Below are 17,965 nucleotides of genomic sequence, written 5' to 3'. Positions count from 1 at the left end.
GTCCCCATGTTCTTTGCATTTCCTTTGTTGATGCAGTGCAGAGTGGTGTTTCAACTTTTAAAACTTTCCAGACTGTGTGCCTTGGCTACTTTTGAAGGATCTGCTGCCTTATTCTGAGACCAGCTCATGTACTGCTGAGATTGGCTGAGACAATCAGTCTTCAATAGGACGACAAGTTTTACAAACATATGAGGAAATGCAGAGCTGCTCTAACTATTCACGTAGTTACTAGATCAGGTTGGTCTCTTGCACATTAACTGAAGGACAGAAAAGAGAAAATAACACAAAACAGCTGGCTTTCTGAGAGAGTGCTGAAGAGAAAGTGAAAAGGTCCTGCAAGGTCAATATCCATTTATTCTTGAAAATACCAACCTACTTAGCTTGATTCAGTTTATTCTTTCAGTAAAGATAAAGATGAGGAAGGAAGTAGGTTTAGTTTGTTCCTTATCAAGTGTTTGAAGACTCTGGAGGAACAGCATGGGAGCGCAACCCGTTCCTGGACGATTTGCATGCTCTGAATGCAGTGCTGAGTGCAGTAGAGGCTCCCAGCTTTAGAGCTCATTTCAAGGGCAAAGCCTGTGCTCCTAGCCCTCAGGTCATGCCACAGGACTCTCCTGTCTGTGAGGAGGTGTTTCAAGATTTTTCTGCAACAGGAGGATTTAGAGTCCCTTGAAGGCCATTGAGTTACAAGAAAAAGTCTGTGATACACATAAAAAGAAGTGTTGATCAGTGTATTCTGTAAACCAACAGAACCAAACCATGTAACTATTAGGTTGGCAGATCCTTCTTGTTCACTGCAGAGTGCTGTTCTCTGCTGATTTGGTTGGTAAATGCTTCCTTGAGCTCTCCTCCGTAGTGCTCTCAGCAGTGGCTTTTGCCTTCATGCCCAAGCCCAAAGGCAGGAACCAGAGATCTCTAAAAGACACTTAATCTCAGTGGATTTTGTCAGTTGTATCTGGTGATGGAAACTTCTGAAGTTACTGCGACAGTGTGTATCAGGCTGAAATGAGTGTAATCTCAGTCTCTCAGTGGTGCTGGTTAATCAACTGGAATATCCTGTCCTTTTTGGCCATCAGCCACACTGCTGAGCATTGCTCCAGGGAGGATGTAGTGAGCAGTCTCAATCAAGTACAACATGGCCTTTCTGGGTACCTGGCTACTCCTTCTGAGCTTTTGAAGTCCTGATGGTGTTTTTGACAAGGTCTCTGTTTGCTTGGCCAAGGAAAATGTCAAGACATGAACTGGATTTAGAGCAAATTAAATATTCAGAGGTGTTTAAAACATACATGAAGGCCAGCCAGGCAATCTCAAATCTGAAAGTACCAAATGCTGGCATCAGCAGGGTTTAATGGGGAAGGGAGAGCAGCAAACTTCAGGGCTCACAGTTCTTGCTCCTTTGTGATACTGTGAGTTTCTGAGAAGATGTGTTAGGGCATGGAGTCCCAGGATGGCTTGACAAAGAGGAGACACTTCATCTAATATTAGCCAGTTAGTCTTGGGCTTTTGTCCAGTGTTGGTATAGGAGGAGCATTCAGTTGACTGGCAAGAAGTGATTGTCCAGACATTCAGATCAGGTGGAGTCAGTGCTGAACCTTCCAGGCACAGGTATCCATGTGCGCCCACACTCTACCTGCCATGATGATGCTTGTGACAAGCAGCACTCACCCTCCCATCTCACCTGGCCCCAGAGGACCCAGCCTAATTAATGGTTCCTCTGCATTCAAGGAGCATGAACCATTTCCTGATGTTTCTCCAGTCTTTAGCAAGTATTTGGGTGCGTAGAAAATTGGAGTGGAAGGGCCTATGAAAGGCTATATAGTTCCTCCTGCTGCCGCAATGCAGGATCAAACTGAATGTTTAGCTGCTGTGGACCTAAGCCCTGCTCAAATATCGGGCTTGGAGAGGTGCATGCTGCAAGGCTGCAATGTTCTCTATCGTGACACCCAGTGTCTGGAGGACCCAGGGACCCAGTGTCACTTGGCACATGGGGAATCAGCTGGTGGCCAAGGTCATCCAAGTAGAACTGTGGGTCTTTGCCATTTCTCTTGCTTCCCTTGTCTTCCTTCAGTGACAGAGCTCTGCTCCCAAAGGTCTTTCACAACAGTGGTTTAGGGACAAGACCCTCTTGCATTCTGCTATGGGACCCAAGTGTAGGACACACCGAAACTGGAGCATCACCAAAGTTCATTCAGGAAACAAGTGTGATAAGCCTTCCTGTGGTGTTAGAAGATGGACTGTAATCCAAGGTCCTGCATTTCAAATGTAAATATTATTCCTTCAGTTCCAGTGGGGTTGGTGTTCGTGTGTGCAAACACATGTGTATGTCTGTATATGGGCCATCAAATACATATGTGAAACAAAAGCAACTTTGGGACAAAAAGAACAGATTAGAGAAGTGAAAGATGAAAAGCCTCAAGTGATATCTTGCCATTTCCTGTTTTACTTGTATTTGACTAAAACAAGCCAGAGATAGATGGCAAGCAATCTTGTGATGTGCCTTTTATTTTGTGTGATGTGACAAATAGCCAAAAGACATGAATCTGACACCGAGCCACTGGTTATGTGCACAAGTGAGGTGTTACATTGCAGAGGTGGTGGTGGGAGGCAGGGCCAGGAGCATTTGGGGTTGCATGTGGTGCCCCTTGTGCCAAGGCCACTTCAGTGGTGTGAGCTTTGAGCCTGACAGAGTTGGCATGCTGGGCTGCTGTGTGAAGAAAACCAATTTTAGCATCACTTCACAAATGGAGGCTTGTCAAGATGTTTAAATAGTGCTAGTCTGACAAAATAGTTGTCTGACTCTCTTCTTGTGTAGGCTGGCTGCTCAGTGAAACCCTGCAGTTGGTCAGCTGTCCTGTCTCGTGTACCCCCCTGTGCCTCACTGTCATCTTCGTCTTTCCTGTCTCTTCTCCCCAGCCTCAACTCCCACTTCTCTCTGCATGGCCTCAATTGTGCATATCATCTAAATCACGCTAAAGCAGTTGGTGAACCACCACATTCTGTCTTACCCATGCATCTGCTTCACCCCCCTCCTTTATCTGGACTGACCTCTCGTGACTAAAGCTGTCTCTGATGTGGTTTGCATGAGTTTATCACTCTGCGTTTGTGCCAGCTTCACCCTGGGGTAGCTCTGTGGGATCTGGCTCTTTGCTGTGCTTCTGCTGGTGGGGCAGAACCCTGCCACTGCCTGAGCTTTTGTCTGCCTTCTTTACCAACCTGGCAGGGATTTTAGCACCCCAGTGTTAAGGCCAGCTTCTCTCAGAGGTGTGGGTCATCTGGTCCAAAGACTGTGCAATTGGAAAAGTGATTAATAACATTTAGGTAATGATATGTGAATCCAAAGACAGTTTGTTCTTTGAATGCTGCTCTGACCAGTAACAAGATTATCACCTATGAGGAGGTTATTTGAAAAATCAGCAGGTAGGATTATAAGTTCCTGAAGGTACTCATCTTTTGAGGAAAAGGAGCTACTGCTGCGTGTATGTGTGAGAGAACTGAGCTGGAGTATGGCTAGTAGTAAGAAGGGGGAGTGGAAAGATTACTGAATGGAATAATGTTTGTAGAGGGTTCCCCCACTAAAGGTGAATTGCTTGGATGTAAAAACTGGGTCAGTGTCATCTCCCATCCCTTGGAGGAGGAGAGAGTGAAGACAAGAACTGCAAGTGGCATAGGAACTTCAGCAACGTCTACCACGATCCCCTCCTCTGCAATGGTGATGTTTTCATATATCAAAGACTGCTGTACCTGATGGCGCAGTTAATTAACACAGCCTGGAAGACATGGAAGTTGGGAATCTTGCTTGTGCTAATCTGACAATGTGGCCTCATTCAGAGGAATTAAAAGGGCTGTGATGAAAGTATGAGTTTCAGCAGAATTTCACACATTTCTTGCTTTTATCTGTTAATGGCTCTACTAAGAAAGAAAGAAAGAAAGTGAGCAGCTGCCTTTGTGTGGTGTTAAAGATTGCATCATAGCCCAACCCAAGCTGCCAGAACTGCCACATGCAGCTCAAGCAGAAAGGCAATGAGCTGGAGGGGCAAGATCCTTTCCTCTTGGTCCTTTCCTGGTCTGTGGAGTGGCACTGAGCTTGTGCCCCAATGCCTGGCACAAGGGGCCTGGAGAGATCTTTTTCTTCCTGAGTTGTCAATGTCCTGTGATGCCTCACCCAGATGATTATTCACAATACTGAAGACCTCAGTGGTCTTTTCCTTTGCTCTGTTACATTCACTGTTGGTGGTGTTTCAGGGTGGTCAGTTAAGCAGCACGGTATTTCTCCTGTGCTGAGACACAAAATGAATATTTTTTTCCTAGACTCAGGGTCTGTCTATTGCTTAGAAAACTCCAGTTATCTCTTTATGAAACTTGGAAGATTCCCGATGTCCTTTTATTAATATAAGAGAAGAGAGATTCAGTTGCACGGTTATTTATTATTGAAAAGACATGCTACATTTTTAAATAATTTCAGTTGTATTTTAATCTCCATCATTTAGCAAATACACTTTACAACCGAGAATTTGCTTTTGCTGTGCTCAACTCGTCCCTCCCCAGCTAGCACACATTGCTGCTTCTGGACAGCGTAGAGATGGCACTGATGGTGCCTGCCAGAGTGTTTTGTCTTCCTTGTGTTTTTAACTGCTGAATGCTGTTGTGAATCAGCATGCTGTGTCCTGGTAAAGATCCAGCAGAGCTGAGGTTGCTTCAGGGCTAACGAAGTGCAGGTAGAGAAAACTCCCTTTGTTTTCCTCCAAACATGGAGCTTTTGTGTCAGCTCAGGGCCCTGCTTGCGTCAGGGTAACCCAAAAGCTCTGAGAGGATTTTTACCTCAAGCAGTTGTATTCCTACACTGTTAAATTCCCCAGTTTATTTTGACAGAGGTCTTTGTGCCACTGGGGAGCTTCTCCTTTCGGCAGCCGGCGTGTGCATTGCGGTCCTAGGAGGGAGCATGTCCCTGGGCAAAAGGCTCTGTTTTGAGGTGGCAGGACAGAGGAAGAGGGATTCGCCGCCTAAAGCCTTCACCCACAGTAATTATTTTTTTCTGAGTTTGTATTGGGCTGCTGAGTATCAAGGAGAGACCAGGTTGCCGATTTGTACATGGTGGGTAGAGAGAGGATTGCTTGTACATTATTTTTTTCTCCAGCATTTGCTTATTGTTAAATCTGAATTGTGCTATTCTCTGGGAGCTGTAAACTAGTGCTAGCCTGAAATGATTATGTTTGAATGTAAACTTTGGTGTCTGCCAAGAGGTTTAACGTCTTCTAAAAATTACCTTTGTGGTATATTTTGAGCTTGTTACAGCTACTGTCAGCAGATCATGTACAGTTTCTTAGAACTTATAAATGATGGGAAGTTGATTGCCTCTGTTATGTGAATCATGTGCCAGCATCTACAACACTGTGGGGAACAGGGTGTCTAATTGAAGCTGATTCCCTGGGGGAGCTTGGGAGGTGATGAAAGCAGCCAGTTGCTCCATCAAAACTTCCTCCTTTGTTACTGAGATGGGGGTTGGGTTTTCACTGGCATTGTCAGTAGCCTCAGTCAAGTCTGATAACATACTTTGTAACTGAGATGCACCTGGCCCTTGTGCTTTACCGAAGGAAGGGGCCAGCAAGTCTCTGTAGGAACGAGTCCTCCTCCACTCACTCCCATTTATAGATAGGAATGCTCTTTGCACGTGAGGGATGTCCATAATGCATTGCTAGACAGGACCCTGGTGATTTTTTCTGCACTTGTGTGAGTTGAGGAGCCAGGGGAGCTGAACTCTGAATCCAGCAGGCAGCAGTTTGCTGGTGTGACCTTCCCCATTTCATTGTGCCAGTCCATTACTGACACTGGAGTGAGTAAATGTTCAGCTACGCTGCTAACATATTCTGGGGGCTGTGGTTAAAAAAGTAAAACATTATTTAATTCAGTGGTGGTATTGATTAATTGTTGTAGTCCGAAGCCACCAGCAGTAGAGGGCTGCAGAGCAGATTTCTGTGTTAATATAGGGGATTATTAGTGATATGGGATGTACAGATGTTGGAAATCATGACAGTTCAGTTTCCCTCACTGGCATTTTGACGCAAAGAATGTGTAAATGAATATTAGTATCCATCGTGCACCACTTATTTTTGTGCTTGGCTCACTTGGTTTGGTTTGTGCCTCTATTCCCATCTTCCAGAGAGAGTTCTCACATACAGCCCTGCCTGTTTCTGACCTTCACAATTTTCATCTCCCCTCCAAGTCACTTGGTTTCAGTAGCTCTCTGCCTGCTGGGTCAGCATGCTGCTTACAGAAATAACCCTATCCACTCCTGTATGTGCTTCATTGTGCACCTCCACTGGGCAAGGCTGGGATTCTCCCAGGGGAACAAGCCCTGTTAGCATGTGGCCCGTGGCTGCTGTGCCCACAGGAGCCTCTTTGACCTCTGGCTGCGGGAACATCATCAGGGAAGGTGGCTCAGCTCTGCTTTGTGGAGCTCACTGGCCAGTCCTACCAGCAAACCTGCTGTTGGCTCAGGGGACCAGAATGACGGGGCTGGACCCTGGCCAAGCAGCAGGGTCAAGGTGAATTGGAGCATTTGCTTAGGGATCTGCTGAAACGTGCTTCCTCCTAGCAATTAGATAGCGTTTTGTGTTACTGTTTTCTTTCTTCACTTAACCTTTCATGTGATTTGGTGTTTTCAGTCTCAGCTTAAATCTTTCTGTTTCAGTATAAATTGTTTGTGGTCTGTGGTGCTTGTGAGCAGGTTAGAAGCTGATTGCCCACAGCACCTGGAGTGAAGGGAGAAGAGCAGCCAAACCAGAGGGCTGTTGTGTCCCCAAGTAGGAACAGGAAGCTCAGTGCATTCTGCAGATTCCTGTGCCTCAGTCAGCTGGGATGGATGTTTGCCAGCTGACACAGCAGCAGGAGGGTTTGCAAACCATATAGTTGCTAAGAAATTGGTGTTTGTGCCAGGCAGTTACTCAGAGACAAGGAGAGCGTGAAGAGCTGTATGCAGGAACAGGCAAACAGGCACTGCATGAGCATGCTCTGATACCTGTCCAGAAATGCTGTGCTCTGACTGGTGTAATTTAATTTCATCTTAATTAGATTACTTCAGTTCACATTAAGCAGAGCTGCAGGTATTTTTTTTTAGCCTTTGCCCTAAGCAGTCTTCTAAGGAGAGCAGTGAGTATTTGTGCTACATATCCTGTAACACTCTCCCTTCCCCCAAAAAAACCCAAACCAAACACAAAACCCACACAGATGCCTGTTGTATTCAGTCAAAACAGAATCAGCTTGAGGATAGTAAGTAAATCCTTTCCAGCTTCTGACAAAGTTAATGGACACTTTGCTGTCAACGCTTGCGAGAAAGGACATGATTTTGCTGTTAACTGTGTGGCTTGGATCCTGGGCGGCTGGTGAGTCAGCCTGGAGGGCACCAGGGAGCAGGAAAGTGGGGGGGTGCCAGCTATTCCTGGCCAAGTGTTTTGCTCAGCGTTTGCTTTGCGCAGGTGTTTTGATAGCTGCAAAACATATCTTTTCCTGCAGCTGGTCTTTTTACTCAGAAAAAGTCTGCCCTTTCTGCCTCATTTTTCTTCCCCTTGTTTTGTTTTTCTGGGACTCTCTGGACTTTACTGGAGTTACTGGTACATGTGGGAAATCAGGTTTTGTGACCAAAGGAGGACTAAGAAATAAATGCCTGGACATACAGCTTTTTGCTGTGTATAAGAAATAAATAATGTCCCAATTTCTTCAATGATGTGGGTTTTTCTTAGTATTGATTGTGCACTCCTGGGCTTCCAGCCAACCCTTTGATTTCAAACTTATCACCAGAGAAAAGGCAGGCTTCTAGTGAGGAGGGGTTGACAGCCAGAGTCTGCACATTTGTGGCTGTGCTTGCAAACTGTCTGCTAGATACAGTGCCCAAGAGACACACGAGCAACTGAGCTGCTCATCACATGGCTAACATCAAATTAATGGCATTATTTCTGAAAGCAAATTCCTGCTGCAACACAGTTACGCACAGTCGATGTTCACATGCATTGCTTTTGACAGCCTGATATAAGGTAATTTAATTTAAATGCCCAGATGAGAGAGAAGCAAGAGGCATTTTCTAAAAAAAATGAAAATAAAAGCCCACTCTTTTTATATGTAAAATGCCTGCTTGAAGGAATAGATTAGTAGCTATACAGTGGAATTGATTTGCAAGAGCCCATGGATTTCAGTGAAGAGCTCTGTTTGAGGATCAGTAAGGACTGCTACTGCACGAGTGCTTTCGCCACTTAGGTATTCAAGCAAATCCTTGATGTTAATTCCTCCTTAGGCTTTGGTCTAGGGCCAGTAGGGAGAGCACTTGACGGTGTTTCAGAGAGCAAGCTGGCCAAATACATCCTTTGCCTTTATTTAATTAAGCAAATCCTGTAAGAGAATTGCTAAGGCAGACCCTCTTTCCTAGGTTGCGTTAGCTGCACAAGACAGTGTAATACTCACATTGGCAAGTCCAGCAAGTAGAATCAGAAGTTTTTCTAAGTCTTTGCTTTGCTAATTGCATTACTATTTTTGAGGTTCTTCTTGTGTGACGGAAGTGTTTTGTTCATTGCCCTCAAGGTCTGCCTTTGGCTGTGTCACACAGTTTGGGAATATACAAGTTGGGGATGGCAGATTTATAATAAGCTGGGGAGCCTTGCCAAGTGCAATGCTGAGGGCATGTGTCTCAGAATCCAGCACAGCTATTTAGATTTTAACTACAACTTTCCAACATCTGGAAGAGATGATGAAAAATGCCATGGGTGTTTTTCAAGGGAGTACCATATTGGCAGAGGCAGCGTAAACCAGCATCTGTACGGCTGGTTCATGAAATAAAAGGAGAAAGGAAAATATGAGGAGTAATCTGGATTAGATATAGAAATATTAGGAGATTGTTCCTGTTAACTATTCTTTCTCCTTCTCTCTGTCTTCTTCCTCATCCTTGCTGTCCTGGGTGTCCCAGCTGCTGGCTACAATGCATTGAACAGATCAGCCCTAAAGCTTCTGATCTCGTTGCTTGGTACAACCTTTGATTCAATTTTAATGCTCATCTAAAAACTCATGTTTGCTTTGTTTTTATCATGTAACCTTGTGTCAAAGCTGCACGTGACAATCTATTCCACAATAGATTCTCTTTCCAGCTCTTGCATACAGAGATTTAACGCTTCATGTAGTGATGACTGCTTTTCCCTGGATGGATATTTTCTTTTTCATACATCTCGGATCTGTTCTCTGTGTGATATAATTGATTCTCAGCTCTGTTTCCTTCTTGCAAATTTTTGCTAGACCGTGCTTTGGGAGATGGGAGAGAAGGGCTCTGGCTGTCAGTAACACACCAAAATGAGATGCTCAATTTGACATCTGAAATTACTTGCAAATACTGAGAAATGAGGTGACTCAGGCCCCAGCGAGTACTCAGGCGAATTGGCTGATTTACTCAGTGCAACGCTGCTGTTGGTTTTAGTCAGGCAGAAGCAAACTCCTGCATTTGGTTCAGATATGAGTGTCTGGGGAGCTACCCCCAAAACCCACACCTTAAATGATAAACACAAGGAGTACCATTTAAGTGACATCTTTCTGTTTTCCTGGCAGGAAGTTAATTACTTCTATGCAAGGGTTTAAAATAAGTTGGCAAGTAGTGTTTGGTCCCTGCTTTTTTCCTACGGGGTACCTAATTTTTGCAATCCTTTATTTTTCAGTGTGAGAGAAGTGACTATACAGGGTGTGTATAATCTTTATGTGCAGTAATTTTTTGTGCCAACCTGTGCACTGTGATCTCTATCATAGACAATAAAGCAAAGCTCTTACAAACTCTACTTAGTAATGATAATAAGGGTGGTGTTTTAAAGTCTGCTTTGATACAGAAATACTCTGTATGCTTTTGGAGTACTCCATTCTGAAATGTAGATATATCATAATCAAATTCATGTAAATTGTTCCCACGTTAGGTCCCAACATTTAACTCTGAAGGAGGTGTGGAAAAATGCATGCTTTTTGTATTAAGTTTAACATAGCAGTCTAATAATTTCTTTAATGATTTCCTCTTCAAGATTGCATAATCGTCTGCCTCCTTGTTAATATTAAACATAATTTAAGTGCCACTGAAAATGCACCCCTTGTGGTAAATGCCACCTCCACACGAGAGTATCCCAGTATCAGAGCAGCTCTCCAGCATTTCTTCTTTCTGAATCTCTTGGCACAGACTATTGGTGCCATTACCTTACCCCTGTTACCTCTGAAATGTAGAACAATGTAGTGCTTGTGGGTTTTTTTATTTGGCCGTGTCTGGCTTTTTCAGCCGACTACTGGCAACCTCTGGAGATTTTAGTTTGTGATTAAATAATAATGTAAGAAGTTATTTATTTGAGGAAGAGTTAACAAGTAGCAGTGATATCACAAACATGATGTGGCAATGTGCAGTAAGACCTCTGTTTTTCATTGTTTGTTTACGCAGCCCTTGAGGAGTGGAGAAGAAAACTCCCATAATATACTGTCAGAGAACGTGTTTGCCAGGACATAAGCAGCTGTCTGCTTTAGTGTGCAGCAAATTACAAGACAGCCTTCGTGGCCACGTTGCTGCCTCCCTGAAAGCACAGCCAGTTTTAGATGCCGGGAGGACCCTTACTGCTTAACATGGGATTTTCCCAAGGCATTTGTGCCGGACAACCTGTTGGTGGAATTCACTTCTGCACAAGCTGAGTGGTGCCCTTCATGGTCCTCCTGCTGTCCCCTGATGCTGGTGTGGGCTTCGGGTCCTGCCTGTTTAGTAGCCAGGGTTTCCAGTACTGGTGGCTACCCAGACTAGCAGTGTGTCATGACCTATATGTCACAGACTGTTTCCTAGAAAGCATAGAAATAGAAATAGTAATTATTCATTAATATGCATACCCACATCTTTATAGTTATCATTATAGTTATAGTTATGTAGAATTATACATGTAACATATAAAAAAATAATATTGTGGAGTTGAACACAAAATGGTGCCATTCACTTAACCCACCTCCTCCTCTGATTTCCCCAACCTCAGTTTCTGGGTTTTTGTTGGAAATAACGAATTGTTGTCTTGACTCTTAAAAACTTAATTCAGAGTTAAATTTAGCAAATATGTTAAATAATAAAAATCAACATACACAATTTGTCCCATCTGTAGCCATTGCCAGTGTCTATCTAGAACTACTTATGCTTCTTCAAGCCTTTCATTGGTTGTCACTGAAACTAAGCAATATTTAAAGCCATGTCAGATTTTCACTGTTTTCTAAGTAGTATTAACCTGTCAAGATAAAGGCTTATATTCTAACACTTGCTTGACAAGCTGCATTAATTGTACTGTAATGTTAATTTGTGCTGAGGCTCCACGATTAGTTGTAGTTAGGTATATGAAACCTGACATTTGATGTTCCCTAACTCTAAATAAAAATGGGCCCCTTAATCAATTTTTCAAGTAGAACACTCAATCTCTTCTGGCTTAGTTTAGTGACAAATGCTGAGTTTAACCTTTCTTACAAGTATTTATTTTCAGGCAGGCTGATGATATCAATAGCAGAAGGGAGCAAGATGAATAGATGCAGAAGTGGACTGTCGTGATGTGTTTATGGAAGAGAGATGCTTTGTTTTTAGGGACAAAAGGGATTGTTCTGTGCATGGAAATGATCACAGTGAATGATTTATGAAGGTAGTTTCAATGTGATCAGACTTTGAAGGTTTACTCCAGCTTCTATCCAGTATTTAGTTTGTTAAGGTGTTGACACAATTTTGCTGACATTTTTCTTAAATGGATTATGCTCACAGCCAGTTTTTCGAAGCAAGCAGATGGCTTTTCAAACAGAGCATGCCCACAGACTGGTTTTTTTATGGTGTCTCTAGAATTATGACAGCTCTGTCAGAGTGGGCTGGTTTGTCATTAGTTTTCCTGTGACAGATTATTCAAAATCTTTTTTGCTCCTTCAGCTTGTGAAAATGAACCAGCTGTTTAAAAATAAAATTAAAAAAAACCCCAAGGATACTAAGACATAAATTAATTGCTCTGTACATGAATGGAATTGCACTATTTTGATAAGTCCATTTCTGTTTTTAGATCACCGTAAAGTAAGAATGTCTTCAAAATATTGGAAGTATGCTCAGGCGGAGTGTTTTTCTTCTTGGAACCTAAAGGCATGTCATGCATTGCCTCAAAGGAAACCTGTAATCTGAATTGCCTGGTTACTTAAATGTGAAATCAGAATATGCATAAGGGAGAGTGGATGGCTCAGCACTCTTACACAGGGTGTGAAGTCCCTTGGCTTCAGGGGACTTCAGATATGAGTCTTGGCAGGGAGGACTCAGGCTCTCATCCTCCAAACGGAGGTGTATCAAATCACAAGTACCTTCCCTTAAATGAGTGTCTTGGAGAGTCCCTAGGCAAAAACACAGTTTATGGGCCACCCCAAGAAAGATTTCCTTGTTTTGCTCTCAGTCTGAGAAGGAAGAGGACATGAAGAAAGTGACATAGACTCAGCTGAAGCTCTTTGTACTGTATGGTCAGCTTATGGAGCTGTATCTGTCTTGTGCTGCTGCATGATTGAAAATCCTCCTCCTTCTCTGTGCATGCTGTGGGTGATTGTTCCTGCTGCCTGGGGAGGTGGCGGCCATGTCACAACAGAAGAAGCTCCTGAAAGTCTTTTCCCAGACACCCCAACTAAGAGGATGCCAGGTGTCTCAGGGTACTGAGCCTTCACCATCACCATTTTAGCTTTCTGTTGCAGTGGGTCTCCCAGATGTTGGGCTTAGTTGTTCTTAGTGCTGTAGGAATGTCTGTTTTGAATTGTTTCTAGTGCTAAAGGAACTATTCTGTTCTTGTGCTTAAACACATAATGCCAAGTTTTGACTTAGAGAAGTTAAGGCTTCAGAGCATCATCACACAAATTTTGTCTGCATGTTGGTGCAGCCTTTGGTGTCTTCAGTCTCATACGCATGATAAAAAGCAGCAGCCCCGCTGAAACTGGGTATATTTCATCCTAAAAACAAATTATTTAAAACTACATTTGTGTAGCTAAGAATCTTCTACCTTTTTTGATAACATTAATGTTACTGCTATTGGATATCTTTACTAATGCTACAGTGTGTAACTGCAGCACCGGCATCATTCCTGTGCCATTTGCAGAGGGAGGGAGATCAGGGCATGCTGGGGTTCCTGGATTCCTGCCTACTGCCTTTAACCATAAGCTCAACCTTTGTCCTAAAAGCAAGGTCACAGCTATGTGAAATATGTGCTATGTAAATTATTCTTGTTTTATTTTTTTAAACCATGTCTACCCACTGGATCCCAAGCTATTTGTCTGTGTATTCCCATAACTGTCCTGCAGCCGAGATACAAATCTCTACAAAAGAGCTTCATCCCAAATAGCAGAGCCGTTCCTGCAGTCCCAGTGCTTCTTGTTATTCTCGCATTGAGTTGGATTCCCAGCATCTGGATAGCAGTTTGCATTGTTCAGTAAGGAGGAATTCATGTCACCCAGGAGATGAGACAATCATGTTCTCAGGCGCGGGCTGCCATCCCTGGCTGACGTGGTTTCCCACGTGGTGTTTACTGGTGCAGTGAGACTTGCAAAGCTACCATTGTTTCTTTGTTGTGAACATTGTTTATGAGGGCTCAGGCAGTGCAAGACCAGTGCCAGGCGCTGGCAAAAAGCAATCTGTGCTCATTGGCATCGGATAAATCCTTCCTCTTTGCTCTGGGGAAAGGGAGAGCACAGAGATTCTCCCATTTCTGCAAGGTGTCACTGCGACTCCTCCAGCACATCTGCTTTGTTTTGAAAACCAAAGGAGGGTCGGTGATCAGTTGCCCCTCCGGTGTGCCCCAGGTCCTACTGTAATACCTGTTGTCTCCACTGAGACCCTGCAAAGCATCTATGGGTCACAGGAGGTCAGGTTGGGTTGCAGAGATGTGAATGTGACATTTCAATCAGTGGAGATATTCCTTCTGAATAGGCGCATACCCAGCTGCAGTGGATGGTGTACTTTAAGCTGTACTTCAGGTGAAATTAGGAGAAGAGCAACTCGAGTTCTTACTGGTACTGAATTTTAATAACCAGATACATCTCCTAGCTTTTATTTATTTGTATCCTTTAGCACCAGAATCTTGTTTCTTCACAGCACTTGAGTTATCAATATTGCATAAATATTCATTTTGGCATTTCCGAACACCAACTCCTTGATACAAATTTCATGTAACATGTTTTTCCTGATTGTTACAAATTGGATTGAGATCCTGTTAGTCACCTCACCTTTACACGCACGGAGAATATACAGAAGCAGGCCTTTGCTCATGAAGTCTCTCGTTCCCATTTGCTTGCTTGAAGGTTCAGGTGTATTCACTGTAGTCCTATGGGCTATTGTGTTTCTTACAGGCATGGCTGGCCCTGCCTCTGCTAAAGGAGAGCCCAAGGCTGGGTAGCAGATGTGGGTGCAAGAAGGGGTGGGTAACCAGGGTTTCGCAGCTCGTAGAGGACCCCTGCCTGGGGACATGCAGGTGTTGCCATGTGGGATCTGATGCCAGGGTGCAAGGATGGAGTAGTGGCATGGGGAGGAGGATGCCATGTGCCATTGATGCCCTGTCCCTGGCAGGTCCGTGTCCCTGGCGGGTACCTGTCCCACTGACCCTGCCCCCTGTGCTGGCTGCTGCCCTCTCCCTGAGCTGGGTCTGGGCTGCAGACGGGGCTTCAGTCCCTTCCCTGGAGGATGGTATTCATGGAGGGCAGAGGGGATTTGAGACAGGACCTGGGTCCTTTTCCACAGCACTGTGCAATATGGTAAGACACAAGAGCAGTGTTGCCGCTTTTGATCCTGAGCGATATGTGCAATCCTTGACTCTCTCCTGCATGTCTGTCTGCATCCTCAGGGCCAAGGAGATCTCCTGAAGAATGCCAAGAATGAAGCCCTGGAGAACATGAAGCAGATCCAGCTGGCATGCCTGTCATGTGGACTGAGCAAAACTGGAAGTGGGCATGTGGACGCCAAGTCAAAACGGGGCCTGGAGGCAATAGAGGAGAAGGACACCGGAGACGAGAATGGGAGGCTGTGAGGGGAGGCAGAGCTGCCACAGTTGTCACAGATTTCAATAACTCTACGCTATTTTTTTAAAGCATTTAAAAATTCACACAGGAATGCTCTCTACAGGGTGTTGATAGTATTAAAATCCTCACAATGTCAGTATTTTAATGCAATTATCTACGTTAAACTCTGGTAGTGAGATTTCTAATGAAGCCAAGCTGTCTGTATGCAAGTGTGCGTGTGTGTGCACACATGCAAATCCTGTAGACGCCCTTTCATGCATTACATTAGCCATTTGCTAATTTATTCCTTTGTCATCTTTGAATAGGCCTGTTCATTCTGAAGATCAAAACAAATAGAGAGTACTTGTATCAGTTTTGTGCTTTATTTTACACTCCAGCTTTTATCATTTAACTTATAGGTTACATTACGGTTATGCTGTTTAAACAGACTACAACAACCAATGTCACCGACAGCTGTTTTTGTGAGGGCAAAACTGATGGTTTGCTGCACATCCTGAATGAGATTTTTAATGAATAATTCAAACCAAGTAAATTAGATATTAAATGGCCGGAGTTGCTGAGTAGATTATGATTAAAATAGAGGTGTATATTTCACTGAATTTTAGCAAACTGCTCTTCAGGATACACCCAGATAGCACGTACTAACTTAAGAACTAGCTGATGTATTTAATTCCAGTAAGTCATTGCTACCTTGTAGATCTGCAGGACAGGTACAGTCTTTGCTGATAGGCATTAACTTGTGTAGTAATGAACATAGCTAGTCAGCCCCATAGTTAAAAGAAGAGCTGTGAATATCCTTTGGTGATCATGGACTGTGAAGGTGAGCTTCAGGCCGTTCTGAATCCCCCAATGATGCCAGTATTGGAAGGAAGGTTTTACAGATTTCACAAACTGTGAGCTTTACTGCAAGAGGTGTGAGAGGTCAGATCTCGCTTGCCACCTTCGGCTTGGATGTTAAAGTCAGTTGGATGAAGCAAGCTGGATCTGGCCTTAAGTTGTAGTAGTTAAGAATCATGTTGTGCTAGAAGTTTGAAGCCAGGCTGCAAAGCTGCTACAGATGTAGTGTAGAGAAATAGGTCGGGTCAAAAACAGAGTACCAGCATTTTTGTGCAGCAGTTAGAAATATCCTGACGTGTCGTATGTTTCGGGTAGTTCTGATATTTGGATGCCTCTTTGTGCTGCTGTAGAAAGGAGACAGAGAATGTCACGAAGCAATGTGTCCTTGTCCCTCCCAGTGTCCAGCTCATGTATGCTCACAACATTAATTTCAATTGTTTAAATACTGTGCTCGAGTGTAGTATTTGTGTTACCTTTAAGAGGACTAAGTGTTTTATGGTTATAAAAAAGACTATATTTATTTAAAGCATTGCTTTTATTTTGAAAAGCTACTTTTTAAATTAATTTGATTAACAAATATGCTAATTTTCTGAACTTAACAAGAAGTAATTGCTGAAAGTTTGACCATTGGAGAATCTTATATAGCTATTGTGTTAAGTTATTTTTGACTTCTTAATAACACTATTAAGTTCATGTTGCACATTACTGAGAGAGTAAAGCTATGAAACAACTTTGACCCATGTTTTTGAAGTGATTTTACACAGAATGTAACCGGTGAGATGTGGATAAAGGTGGTTAGAGTGAGTAAGTTGCTTGAGAGATGGTGCTGCTCTAATAGGAACTGTATTATTGCAAAGGTTATAACTCGAATACCTTAAGTACCATTTCAGTCAAACTTGCCATACTTGTTCAGATCCAGTCCTGAATCCTCTGTTTATCTGTCCGTTAGCTAATGAGTATGTATTCAACCTTCACTGAGGTCTGGAGAGTGGTGTCTTTTGTGTTTCAGTCAAACATCAAGCCCTGATCAGTGGTATAAGTGTATACATTCATGTTTTGCCCTCCTGGGTTATCTTCCTGATTTCATCATGGGTTGTGTTTATATGAAAAACAGCACTTGGCCTTCAGTATTTACAGTTAGTGTAAATGGTGGAAACTGTTAACCTAGCACCACCGATTGTAAAGGATCAGCCTTTGGAAAGCATCTCTCTAAGAAGGGAGAAGTTGCTTCAGGAAGGATGAGTGTTTTGCATCTTGGTGCTTCATTTAAACCTAGAAATAGCTTGATTTTTCTCACTTTAAAAGGCTGTCCTAATTTCTGTACAGGGATAGCTGGCAAAATATCTCCTAGTCCTCCTTCCTTCTCTGATGTTATAAACAAATGAACATAAAACTCTTGTGACCACAGCCCCGCAGCTGGAGCAGCTCCACCCTCCCTCCTTCGCAAAGAGAGGGCTGGCAGCAAAACCTTATCTCGCCTTCCTCTGTGCCCCTTTGAAGTCACTAGGAGTGGAAGAGGATGATAAAGTGGCAGTCGGCACAGTAAAAATTCAGCCTTGGAGGAAAACGCATGGAAAAACATATCCAGCATTGACAGCAATAATGCATGGGAGACTGCCTACCTGGCCTTTTGGGAAGTGTTTCATGACATGCCTGGCTTCTTACAGTGGCACAACAGCGTTCTCCAGGCCCTGTGCTGGTATGATTTGCCTGATGTGCCACCTCAGTGGGTGGATATTATCTATGTCACTTCTGGGGAAGTGATGTCAGGAAGGGGTTACAGGTACTTGCAGTTGTTTACAGTGTGTTTTAACAACTAGTTATCAGAGAAGCTCTCAGGGACTGGCAAGAGGAGGTGTCTGTCAGAGGGGGTACAAGAGTGAATCTACCTGAATTCTCTGTCCAGTTCTGCTGCAAAGTCCTGCATCTTTACAGTAGTTATTTTCCCTGTGTCATTCTCTATCCTGTAAGTTAAGACAGAAAGTCTTAAAACAGTAAGTGATGTTTTCCTTCCCAGGCACAGATTAGGTTACACATTTCTGAAACCCCTTTGAGCATGCTGCCGCTCTCAGGAGAACATCCAAGCACT

General features: G+C 43.6%; 1 protein-coding gene across 1 annotated transcript in view; it reads left to right on the top strand.

Annotated features, from left to right (window-relative positions):
* PLCL1 (phospholipase C like 1 (inactive)) overlaps window positions 1-16,777 on the top strand; it is a 209,990-nt gene extending 193,213 nt beyond the window's left edge. Inside the window, exon 6 of the mRNA XM_054070462.1 lies at window positions 14,865-16,777. Coding sequence (XP_053926437.1) covers window positions 14,865-15,047 — 183 coding nt within the window. The 3' untranslated portion in view covers window positions 15,048-16,777. The remainder of the gene's footprint in view (window positions 1-14,864) is intronic.
* The last annotated feature ends 1,188 nt before the right edge of the window (window positions 16,778-17,965 follow it).

This window comes from Cuculus canorus, chromosome 6 (assembly GCF_017976375.1).
Source record: "Cuculus canorus isolate bCucCan1 chromosome 6, bCucCan1.pri, whole genome shotgun sequence".
Taxonomy (NCBI): Eukaryota; Metazoa; Chordata; class Aves; order Cuculiformes; family Cuculidae; genus Cuculus; species Cuculus canorus.
Note: the sequence above shows the minus strand (reverse complement) of the source record. Positions and strands in the feature narration are given on the sequence as shown.